General features: G+C 33.9%; 1 protein-coding gene across 3 annotated transcripts in view; it reads left to right on the top strand.

Annotated features, from left to right (window-relative positions):
- Nucleotides 1-9,567, top strand: part of HDX (highly divergent homeobox) — a 206,775-nt gene extending 197,208 nt beyond the window's left edge. For 2 of the 3 annotated variants that reach the window (XM_065915338.1, XM_065915337.1), the window contains 2 exons: nt 756-878; nt 5,162-9,567. In XM_065915338.1, the coding sequence (XP_065771410.1) occupies nt 756-878; nt 5,162-5,287 (249 nt within the window). In that variant the 3' untranslated portion in view covers nt 5,288-9,567. Of the gene's footprint in view, nt 1-755; nt 879-5,161 lie in introns of those variants that run through there. The other variant, XM_065915339.1, reaches the window with a different exon arrangement.
- Nucleotides 9,568-13,429: the final 3,862 nt, after the last annotated feature.

Below are 13,429 nucleotides of genomic sequence, written 5' to 3'. Positions count from 1 at the left end.
CATTATCTTATTTGACCCTTATAACCCTCGTTAGAGTTGCCAAAGATTACTAGTATTATATCCATTTTATTGACGAGTATATACAATCACAGGTTAATTGTCCTGCACAAGTTTACACAATTATCAGTAGATCTGGCACTAAAATCCTCCCAAACCTAGTTTATTGTTATTTTCCTACACAACTAGGAAAAATAGTGAAGAGAGACTGAGTTTCAAATCATTGTAAATTTGGAGATATTTTCTGAATAACAGACTCTTACATAAGGGGGGGCTCAGCAAACTATTTGATAGTCTTATGAAAAATTTCAGTCCCTCTTTGTTACAAAATAATAATCTTTTTAGTTCTCAGTGCTTGACTTTGTGAATGATACGTTCAGCATTACTGCATCTGCTATTGCTCTTTACTTGGGGTAAATTGGGCTCTGTATATTCTTAATCCTAATCTGAATGCTAATTATGTTTAATGTAGGATTACTCTTTCCAAGAAGGGAAATGTTTCTTGATTTTTCTCTTATGGGAATTTATTTGATTATATTTCTGACATTGCAGATTATTTTCTGTTGGTGATTTGCTTAAAAGGCAGTCTTTGAGTAATAGGATAATTTACTTCTGTGCTTTAGAATCCTTTATGCTAAAATTTTATCTTTTTATCGTCCCTCTAATTTGATTTCTTTTTAAAAGTTTTATTGTGCATCAAACATGTGTGATCTTGGGTTTGCACAGAGTAATTTATTATTTGATGCTTTCTCCTTTAGAATGAAGAAGTCAGATTCATTGAAAATGAGTTAGAGATTCAGAAGCAAAAAAATTTTAAACTTCAGACATTTGTAAGAAGCTTGATACTAGCTATAAAAGCTGACAATAAGGAACAACAACAGGTAAGCAACAGAAGAGAATAGTAAATTGTAGCATATAATGTTGAAAAGTGGCAAGTCACACTTGAATTCTTCATATTTTTTTTTTTCATTTTTATACCTCATTCCTGCTTGCCATCAAGGAAGGATTTGTTACCTCCTGACTTGTCAGTATAGCTTTCTTGGGAATAAATACTCAGATTTTGTGTGCTGCTTTAGTGGAAAATCAAGATGATTAATATACTTTGTTAATTCCAAGCCAATATTAAGTAGGGAAAATATTTTAAATTTTTAAAATATAATTATTGGTTCTATTCTCTATCTTGTACATATTATTTCATTTAATTAATTTTAAAGAAATTCTCAAAACAGTTGTAAAGATGGGGTTACACTAACTGGAGAGGCACATATTTTGGGACCTTCTATGAATGAAAGAAGTGAGGCATTTGCCTCTCTTCTGGATTTCAGTTAGCCTTCCAACCCCTACTAAAGTTCACAGGTGTTTGAATACCTTCTATCCCATGATATGTTGCACATCACTAAAAAAATTGAAATTACTTTGTGAAATTTTTTGTAACCACAGTGCAGCATTTACTTTTTCCAATTTAACTATAGTGTTTGATTCCACTACCCCAAAGATGAACTGAAATGTCTTGTTTGTCACTGTGGATTTTTTTTTTTTAAATTCTTGCCAAATTACATTTTCTGCCTCACTTTTTCTGTTAAAATTTGTGTAATAATTTATTAATCTTGCTAAAAAAGAATAGGTTAGTGTCACTCAGTCGTGTCTGACTCTTTGCACCCCCATGAACTGTAGTTTGCCAGGCTCCTCTCTCCTTGGGATTTCCCAGGCAAGAATATTGGAATGGAGTGCCATTTCCTACTCCAAGGGATTTTCCCAACCCAGGGATCAAACCCGGGTCTTCTGCATTGCAGGCAGATTCTTTACCATCTGAGCCACCAGGGTAGCCTTAAAAAAAAACTGAATATAAAATTATGTTAAATGTTATATTTAATACTAAATATGTTATATTTAATACTAAATGATACCAAATATGCCTCTGAGTTGTGCACTACCATGTTGATTACTGATTATCAGAGAAATTCAATGTAAGTAGTATATTACACAGGTAAGCCTTAATTAGGAAGCAGTCTCAGTGGTTTTTATTCAGCTAGAGTACAAGCATTTATTCCTTATATCCAAGCAAGATGTATGTAGCCTATTCCAGTCATCTCCAAGAAAAAAACATTAGTCTTAGCATCCCACAATTCTCCTATTTTTAATAAGGAAAACGTCTTTATATATTCCATCAAAGTACTGAACCACAAAATTTAAGCTGTAATTTATTCATGAGGCTTAATCCAGCATGTATATTATGTGTCCAGTTTCAAGAATTGTGCTTCCCCCATGCTGTACATACGCAGACATCCCAGGATGGCAGTTACCAGTCATTTTTGCCAGTTTTATTTAAACATTTTGGTTTATTATGTGAGCTAAGCATATTCCATGGCATATTGAAAATGTATTTGTTTTTTAGGAACCTAAAATAAAGATTTTAAATGAATAAGATGATAGTCTTGAACATGGTCCCCAAACAATTGTAATTTCTAATTGCATTAATATTTATAAAAGCAAAAGTAGAATTAGGTTCAATATGGGAGTAATTTGGAGTGTGGTCCTAGCCCCAAAAGTCATGCATGGTTTGTATTTCAGAGTTATGGGGTCAGCTTATTCACAATTGTCTATGACTTTTTATATCTAGGGATAGCACACAAGCTGCATTTTATTTTCTAATTCTAACCTGGCTTTATTTTCCCCCCAAACCACTAAAAAAATAAGAAAATTACCTATTGTGCATTTTACCTTTGCCATTTTCCCCTACTTTTCCTCTGAAAAAAAAGGCTGATGAACTAAGATATGCAGAAAATATTGGCTGAAGGGAGGAAAGAAATAGTTATACAAAAATTGTACTGAAAATCATAGCCTATATAATCAGCATCCAGGTAGAAAATACTGATTTTTGTAGTTGAGATTGAGTATAATGGATCTCCAAATATGGTCTAAAAATATAAAAGATACCAACACAAAAGTTACCCAAGTCATCTCTTAAATTGCTGATCTTAACTCTATGAAATGCTTAAAGGTTTATTTCTGGAAGGACTTGACTTTTATTCTGCCCAGTAAAAGAGAATCATTGTGTCATTGGTTTCTCAATTAAAAATCCTGTTTTTCTGTTAATCTTGATTTGGGTAAGTTGAGTGAGATGAGTGGTCCACAGAATATTTTGCCCCCATGAAGCAGTCCAGGATTTGAAAATATATGATAATGTCTGACTGAATATTAGCTTATCCAAACCAACAGCCATTTTAAAATAATGTTGTCAGCACTGTACTAAGTCATTAGTTATAATCTTTCTTCCCTTGATAATTCACTATGTGATTCTATTCTATTGGGAAATGCTATAATCTTTTGGGAAGAATGGCAGTAGGTCACACTCTGACTGGTAGAGAACTTGGAGTGAAGCAAGTTCATTGTGTTCACTTTAGTCTATGAAAAAGACAGTTCTAGCAACTGACAGAATCTGAAGATTTGTTCAGGGTGCCAGTGTTGCAATCCAGAAAGATATCGAAAAGAAATATTTTTAAATGGACCTCATGCATTAGTAGTGCCTCGTTCTGCCCCAGATATTAAAGTTTCCCAATTTCATACTGTACTGATTTTAGACAAGCAACTACATTAAACGCAATGACAAAGAAATACATAGTAGTGCTTCTTTGATTTGAAGGTCTCCCCACTAGAATTTAAATGTCGTTAAGTCTGCTCACCTACATGACTCTCCAGTGCTCTAAGCTTTGTTCATTGGAACACTTTGCCCTCTTTAATATGGCTTCTTTGCACTTGCAAAGTGAAATAAATCCAGTGATGTATTTCTCATAAACTATGATCAACCATTGTCAGCAAAGACTTTGTTGTACTATATTGGGTTAGTGGTAAACAACTGACCTAGAAGAAAATGGTTCTGTGCCCTATTACTGCAACCTAGAAACCTTAGAAAGCATGTAGTACCTTTAGGTGACTGCTTTGTAAACAGTACTCTCAGTTTCACCAAGAAGTTCATGAACCATTTAATAGCAGAAAGTAAATAAATTTTTGTACAGACTGGAGTTAACCTTTCCTTTTGCAGCCTGACAGAAAGTTCTAATCTTTCCTCTTTGCTCTAAAACAAACAACAACAAAAACAAAAACTATAGGATTTATAAAAACTGTAACTTCTTTTAATAAAGAGAATAGGAGAGTATTGTCTTATTTCAACAGTGGATTTCATGTGTTCTCTAACATGCCCTGTCTTTCTGTTCATTATTTGGGTAGAGGCAAGCCTGCAATTGATCTTTCTTTTTAACTATTGCACCCAAAGCTAACACTGCAACTAATGTTGTCTAAAAATTGCCGAGATATGTTACATTATTTTACTATGGGGTGCAGCAAATCATTCATTTAGTTTGCTGTTTCTGATGGTCAAATGGGCATCAGCACTACCAGCCAGATAAAACCTGATTAATTATTTACTTCCTTAGTATGAATGCATGTTCTGCAACTCCAGATGGAACAATTACACGATGGCAAAACTTAGTTCATGGCTCTTGTCTTATCCTAATTACTGCAGAAGAGAGATGAGCAGTCCTCTAGAAACATCATTACACAGCCAAATTCACTGGTTCAGCAGAGCCTTTGTGAATGCTTGGCCATCTGTATATATGACCATAGCCTAAGGAAAGAAAAAAAAAAGTCACTTGGAACTTTAAAATGCTAAAATTTTGTCTAAAATAGAATAGCTGAACTTTTCCCCTAATTGCTTAATTATTTCTCCCACTGAAGTATAAAATAGTCTTGTGAACTGTATTTTAGTGTGACAGACAGCATAACCGGGCAGGGGTATTTTAATAAGGAATACAATTTTAAAGCCCTTCAGCAGTGATCACTGAACACTCAAAACTGGTATGAAAATCACTTATCTCAGACATTTCAGAGCATTTGGTTCAGAGTAGTTGCTCATTTCTTTCCTTATTCCCTGTTCGTCCAAGTTTGCACTCTACATAATCCACACTCTCAAGATCTAGTATTTTATTACTTCCTTAATACTATATGAAGAATTTTTCTCTTAGATAAGATGTTGTATAAGGTTCTGAGAGAGAAATGCTCCTTTCTTTGAATCTGTAAGAGTAAATCGATGTGAAAGGACCACAACTATAAAGTTGGAAAAATATGTCCAAATACTAATTCAAAACAATTGATTTTTCTGACTCAGGCATTGCTGTCAGATTTACCTCCTGAATTAGAAGAGATGGATTTCAATCATGCCTCGCCGGAGCCTGATGATACCTCATTCAGTGTGTCTTCTTTATCAGAGAAAAATGCCTCAGACAGTTTGTGATTTGGGTGGGGGAGGGATATATGATACAGCCTTTTGGCTATCCAACAGGTATGCATTTCAAGATAGTTGCATTGTGCTGCCCCGAAATTCTTTAGTTGGAAAAATATATTGCTGAAACAATGTATTGTGTGAAGGATGAATAAGATATAATGGCTGTGGTGCAAAATGGCACAGATGGTACAAAAAAAAAGTATGTAAAATTTAAAAGCATTGTTTGAGAGTTTTTTCCCAAACTGATGGAACTCTGGAGGAAAATGTATTTAATTTTGAGCAGTTTAGCTATGAAATGCATAATGCCTAATTACTGAAAGGTCTTTTTTTTGTTTGTTTGTTTTATAGATGAATATTAGTTTTAGTAATAGTTTTGACCAGAGACACAAAAAGATATTTCAACACAGCTTATCAAGTTACTGAAGCTTGACTAGTCGTGTTTTTGTAACCATTACATCTTTCTTCCTTTCTCCTTTTCCTGTCATCCAGATACACTTTTACTCAGGAAAGTAGACTGAAAATTGAAAACAAAACATTAAAAACATTTTAACCTAGATAAATCTTGGGGTTCATTTTTAAACTCCTGTGAGAATTTCACATAAGTTAATGATTGAAAATTGAAGTGATTGCTAGTATATAATTGCAAAATATTGATATTCTTCTATTATTAACCCAAATATTTGGGGGGAGGAGGAAGAGCATTATGGAAAAGTAATTTAATCAACATGAAGTCAAATAAATTGTTAAGTGTATAGAAACAAAATGTTGTAAAAGATTCATCTTAATGGGAACTCTTTCTTGCTGCAAGTGACAAATATTAATAAGATTCACATTCTACTACTAAGTTTGTATAACTAAGTTAGATGAAATGTTGCACAAGTATTATAATTTTATCACCATCATCATAATATTTTTTTCAGTTCTTAGATTTTATGAAACGGGAAGTCAAGGTAAGCCACTGAGTTTCCCTTTCTTTAATCTAGTCACTGAGCTTTGCCACTAAATTTACCTCATTTCCATATGAGGCTTGTACAGAGTTATCAGCCAAGGATAATACCCAAAAGAATTATACCACTTTGGTTGTAAATCACAGTTCTCTGAATTTCCTGAATACTATTCTATGAGTACACTCCTAAAATGGGCATGCTACCCAGTTGTTCTATTAGTAGGTACCAGATGGCACCACACAATTTTTTTGCAGACCTTCCCTTCCAGGGTACCAGACAGCATTACTAAGACCTATAGAAGGGAAACTGCTAGTTTCTCCCTGTGCACACAATATCACATATTTGTGAGTTGGCAGTGTGGAACTGTATCATATGGTTAAATTACTATCTATACCTAAAAGATTAATGAAATAGCTAGATGGTGCTTTTGGCCATCAAGTTTCTATGTCAGATATTTTTGTAATTTGTAAGTAAAGCCAATTTTGATCTTGGAATTCACAGATGCCAACTTATGAATACAGAAAGGCAGTCATGTATGTCTTTGACCTTGAAATACCCCTCCCCCACACACAAATAACTAAGGTTCATTGATAATCTTTCACTTTGTCAGCTATTTGTTTGATTTAGTATCACTGCCATTCTACTATTATGGTTCTTTGTTAGCAGAAATATTTCAGTTGTTAGGTATGCTCCCTTTTAGCTGAGAGCCATATAGTTCTTTTTAAACAATGTTTAGTATACCTTGTTGACAAGTCAAATTCCATTCAGAGAAAAGAGGGCTGAGTAATGGAACCTGGGATACTAAGTTTAAATTTATCAGTCACACTAATTCCCCTATGAGATAAAAAGTTTCTACTACATACAGCAAACTTAGAAACCATGTCTTAAGGTAACATGGACAAATTCAAGGCCTTCAAGTCTCTCTTAGAACTTTTTATTAGTTGTTGAGGTTATCTTTAGACTGATTTTTCCTGCTTCAATTTAAACCCCTTATTATTTAGTTCTTGCTATGAAGTAAAAAGAGGTGATTCTCTCATACATCTTTCAAGTCTGTGGATTAAACTTGTCACACCTCAGCAACTAGTCAATAAATCAAAAACAAATATTCATTGAACTCCTACAATAGGGACATTGGATTTCTACTCCTCAGCAAGCTGTAAACTTCAGAATAAATTGCTTATTTTCACTTTTTCAGGAATATAAATAAAAATTATGGAAGTTGAAATTTTAATAGATTCAAAGATTTTTGCTAGGTATGTTCCTGGAAGGAATCCTAACCTACAACTTTGAGAGGAAGTGTAGATGATTCCATTATCCCTGTTTAAAGTTATATTAAAAAAGAAACTGCATAAATCATAACAGTACACTTAGGGATCCTTTTGTATTGACATTTGTGCTTCAGCAATTTTTGTAGCAGGAACCAAAGGAAATATATTGTATCCAGAAAAACAACATTGTCAGGATGAAATGATATACCATAGATTTTGAAAAACATTCAAATGTTAAATATTAAAATTTATTATGAAGAAATGAATTTTCACATGTATAGATTAGAATGTTTTGAGACAATTCAGAGCAGGAAAATATCAGTTTATGGACTGCTTTGTGAACATCTTCATGACTGGGAGGAGAAAACAATTAGTGTTTCTTTCTTTAAGGCTTTGAAACCATAATGAACAACCTATCTGAAGCCATACTATTTCTCACAAAGACAGAGGCCAAAAATGAAAAAAAAAAAAAAAAGGAAAATGACCTTCTTTTTTTCTGTTCACTACCCTTTGATGTCTGCTGTTGGGTTAGGATTGTTGTTATTTAGTTGGTAAGTTGTGTCCAACTCTTTTGTGACCCCATGTACTATAGCCCACCAGGCTCCTCTGTCCATGGGATTTCCCAGACAATAATACTGGAGTGGGTTGCCATTTCTTTCTCCAGCAGATCTTTCTGACCCAGGAGATCTTTTCAAACCCATGTCTCCTGCATTAGAAGGTTGGTTCTTTACCAGTGAACTACCAGGGAAACCCTGGCTTAGGATAGCCAACCAGTTTCTAAACAGGAAATGTGTACCTAAGAGCACTTTTCAAAGTGTGTATTTTTAAAAAAGAACCTAAAGTAACCTTTCTCATTTCAACAAAGCTAAAATTAGTCCCAAGAAAATGAGAACCACAGTTACCCTGGAGAATAGGAAAATTAGCACATGCAAGGAAATCATTGCAAGAAAATTGGCCTTTTCATGGAACTTAGGGATATTTTGTTGTAAGATCTGTTATCAACAGCAGGACTTTTGTACTACCATAGAAATTTTGTGATAGAAATGCTATTGTTGAGGAAGAAAATGCCACAGGCCAGTCACATCCTGTGCTCTATATGTTACAAAGACCTCAAAAAATGTCAAACAGGTAATTTCTCCAGACAGTAATATCTATTTTAAGGCACTTTCAGTCAGCAGTATGTAAGTTTGTATGAGAAAACATAAGTGGTATATTTAAAATAATTCTAGGCTCGAAAATTGACTTTGTTGCACCTTTTTAAGGAAGATGAAGTAATCAGCCCATTTCCAAGGAATAGTTTCTTCATCTTGGCCTGATAGCTTATGATTATATTTAATAATTCCGAAAACTCCTTCCTTCCTCCATATTGCAGTGATAGTATACAAGGAATATATATATATATATACACATATATATATGTGTATATATATATATATATTATATTTTTTTAACAAATATTAGATTTTCATTCACATCCAAAAAATGCCAAATTCTGATAGATTAGCTTTTTAAGGGAGTTTTTAGTACCATTATGTCTAAGTGATTAATAAAAAAGTTTATTTTTGAAGCTGGTATTATCCTTGGCAGACAGCACTGTATCATGCTCTTCACCAAGCTATGCTCTGTGGTGTTAAAACGGAGGAGGCTACTAACGTGTGAGCCTACAGTCAACATACCATTGCCCCAAACAAACCTTTATTAAGAGCATTTTTGCTGAGGGATAAAAGAGAATAAAGTGATTTTTTCATGGAAATATATTGATTGCTCCATTAAAGTGTACTGAGTATGTATTGTTTGACATTGAAATTTTATTTTGCATTAACTTGCTTATTTCTTTTAGTATTTTGTGTCCCATTTTACTGGCACTACCTCTGAAACCATATCATGTTAAAACCATATCGGACAGTAATGTGAACTTTTTGTAGAGTTTTTATTTAAACTTTTATAGAGGCAATAAATGATTTCCAGCTAATAGAAACATCTCTTTCTTTCAATGCTTATTTTTCTACAGATAAATTTTTCCTCCCAAGGATAAAGTTCTGATAAAAAGACTAAAAAATGAAGAGAATAATAAGATATTTGGAGGCAGAGAAAGGAGAACATGAAGTGCTGAAATGGAAATTTGGATGATTCCCTAGCTGACATATGTATCATCCTTAACTGACTTCACATAACAGAGAATTACTCCAACACCAGTGGAATATAGTGAATATTCAATAATAGACAATAAATTTGTCCATGATAGCATATTCAAATGGTAAAGTCAGCAAGTAAAAAACCACAGTTTAAACAAAGAATGCTATTTTTACAACATTCGTTTTAAATGGCAATGTTGCATTGAACTTTTAGCTCTCTTTGACACTGGTTTAATATGCTTTTAATTTGGAAGAAATACACCCATACTTTTTTGGTTAAAGTCTTATGCCAGTTAAAACTTTTCATGTTATCAAATGGGAGAGGGCAAGGGATGAGCTTCAAATAGCACATCTTCAGTTTTCTTTCGCAGCTGATACATTTTCAAAAATGCTTGAAGGCTCTTCAAATGACCCAAGTCTTTCTCATATCTGCAAAAACATTGGCTTAAGGTGGTGAAATCCTTTGATTTTATAAAAATGAATGAGAATAATTACAAATATATGTATATATTTTGTTATATTTTTCATTTATTTTTATTAGTTGGGGGCTAATTACTTTACAATATTGTGGTGGTTTTTGTCATACGTTGACATGAATCAGCCATGGATTTATATGTATTCCCCATCCCGATCCCCCCTCCCTCTCAAATATATTTAAAGAACAAGTCAATGGTTGAGTATGTTATAAAATTGAATGATGCTTTTCAAACACTTTGAGACTAGTTTTTTTTTTTTTTTTTTTTTTTTTTTTTTTTTATTAGTTGGAGGCTAATTACTTCACAACATTTCAGTGGGTTTTGTCATACATTGACATGAATCAGCCATAGAGTTACACGTATTCCCCATCCCGATCCCCCCTCCCACATCCCTCTCCACCCGACTCATCTGGGTCCTCCCAGTGCACCAGGCCCGAGCACTTGTCTCATGCATTCCACCTGGGCTGGTGATCTGTTTCACCATAGAGAATATACATGCTGTTCTTTCGAAACATCACACCCTCACCTTCTCCCACAGAGTTCAAAAGTCTGTTCTGTAGTTCTGTGTCTCTTTTTCTGTTTTGCATATAGGGTTATCGTTACTATCTTTCTAAATTTCTTGTTTATATCATATTATAAAGATAATACATGTTCATTGTAGACATTTTAGAAAATACAGATAAAAGAAAAGCATAGCAAAAACTATCACAATATTGTAAACCAATTATCCTCCAATTAAAATAAATTTTTAAGAAAGAATACATGCATTTCCACCCCCTAATAATAATTATTCTTAGCATATTAGTATATTTAGTTCCAGTCATTTATTCTGCGTATTACATATATCCAGCAATACTGGGATTATACTGATTGTACATTTACAAGTCCTGCTTTTTATCTTGACAATTTATTGAAACCATTTACCCAGGTGACCAGGGGATTTTTTTTTTTAATTTATACAAGAAAAAGCAAGCCTAGTACTAATGAAAATGCATTTATAATTGAAAATTAATAAGTACCTGCTTTACATAAATATTATATACTTTTCTACCTTAGATTTATAACAAATGATACTATTTCTTTACTTTCATGATAATAAAGTAGCTATATTTTGGATGCAAGTTACAAAGTACTTCTCCTAAATACTTCTATCTAAGTAATGTTTTCATCATCCATACTAGCAATCTATTCTAAGCTTTAAAAATAAGTTCATTTTAGGTATGAGAGGTCTCATATTGGGGACACCATTATGTACTTGAAGCAATAATTTTTTTGAAGTCAGATTGTAATTCCAATTATTCTCTCAAGAATAAGATTGTTTATTTTTATTATACTGTTCTGTTTCAACCAGTTTGGGAAGTTTGGAAAATGCTACCAATTCTGGATCTTTTTGTGAAATAATCAATATTTATATCTCCATTTTATCATATAATATGATGTATACAAATACCAAGACTATCATAATTAAGTATTTACTCTTGTTAGCTTAAAGTGGATAGCTCACAGTTCTGAGACACAGGTCATAGGTTTGATCTCCATTCGGATGAGTCAGTTTATACAAAAGGGAAACCTCTCTGCTGTAGGTCCACCATTTTCAAATCTTGTCTTGCAGTTCAATAGTAGTCACAGTGCAGAAGTCACCCAGGAGAAGATGTGGGTAGATATAGTCAACCATATATGTTGCTTAAACAGTATGAAATAATGGATATTGTGAAGTTTCTCCTGTCCATTCCCACCCACATCTCATGCCTCTGCTGAAAGTTAATTGGTAATAATTTATTGGGAGTAATTTGGTATAAAATGGAATTATCCATGACAAGTATCAGTTCAGTTCAGTTCAGTCGTTCAGTCGTGTCCAACTCTTTGCGACCCCATGAATCGCAGTACGCCAGGCCTCCCTGTCCATCACCAACTCCAGGAGTTTACTCAAACTCATGTACATAGAGTCGGTGATGTCATCCAGCCATCTCATCCTCTGTCGTCACCTTCTCCTCCTGCCCCCAATCCCTCCCAGCATCAGGGTCTTTTCCAATGAGTCAACTCGTCGCATGAGGTGGCCACAGTATTAGAGTTTCAGCTTCAGCATCAGCCCTTCCAATGAACACCCAGGGCTGATCTTCTTTAGGATGGACTGGTTGGATCTCCTTGCAGTCCAAGGGTAAGAGGGACTAAACGGTTGCTATATCATAACAGCATTAGCCTAATCGCCTGCATTTGTTGTAATATTGGATGAAAGAGATCAAGGCACTAAGGAATCTCCATGCTGTCCTCTAGAGTGGTTATATCAATTTACATCCCCACCAACAGAGCAAGAGGGTTCACTTTTCTCCACATCCTCTCCAATATTTATTGTTTGTAGTTTGTTTGTTTGTTTGTTTGTTTTTCTGATGCTGGCCATTCCAATTGGTGTGAGGTGATATCTCATTGTAGTTTTGATTTGCATTTCTCTAATAATTAGCAATATTGAGCATCTTTTCGTGTGTTTATTGGCCATCAGTATGTCTTCTTTGGGGAAATATCTATTTAGGTATTCTGTCTTTCTTTCGCCTGGAGTATTTGTTTTTCTGATACTGAGTGTATGAGTTGCTTATATATTTTGGAGATTAATCCTTTGTCAGTTGCTTCATTTGCAATTATTTTTCCCATTCTGATGGTTGTTTTTGCATCTTTTTTATTGTTTCATTTGCTGTACAAAGCTTTTAAGGTAAATTAGGTCCCACTTGTTTATTTTTGTTTTTATTTCCATTGCTCTAGGAGGTGAATCAAAGAGGAACTTTCTGTGATTAATGTCCAAGAGTATACTACCTATGTTGTCCTCTAAGAGTTTTATAGATTCTGGCATTTGTGATTCCTGCCTCCTTTGTCAAAGATAACATGCCCATGGGTACATGTGGTTCTCTCTGGGTTTTCTGTCTTGTTCCATTGGTCTGTATTTCTGGTTTTCTTACAGTACCAAACTGTCTTGATGACTACAGCTTTGTAGTATAATCTAAAGTCAGGAAGGTGGATTCCAGTAGATGTTTCTCCTTCTTAAGATTGCTTTGGCTATTCAGGGTTTCTTGATTTCCCATAAAAATTGTGAATTTTTTGTTCTAGTTCTGTAAAAAATGGCATTGGTAGTTTGATAGATATTGCATTGAATCTGTCTTTACAATATTGATTCCTCCAATCCAAGAACATGATATATCTCTTCATCTGTTTGTGTCATCTGTGATTTCTTTCATCTATGTCTTATAGTTTTCTGTATATACAGGTCTTTTGACTCCTTGGGTAAGTTTATACTGGGTATTTTATTCTTTTTGTTGCAATGGTGAATGAGATTGTT

The sequence above is a fragment of the Muntiacus reevesi genome, chromosome X, assembly GCF_963930625.1.
Source record: "Muntiacus reevesi chromosome X, mMunRee1.1, whole genome shotgun sequence".
Taxonomy (NCBI): domain Eukaryota; kingdom Metazoa; phylum Chordata; class Mammalia; order Artiodactyla; family Cervidae; genus Muntiacus; species Muntiacus reevesi.
The sequence above is the reverse complement of the archived record's forward strand: the minus strand, read 5'-3'. Positions and strand labels throughout refer to the sequence as shown.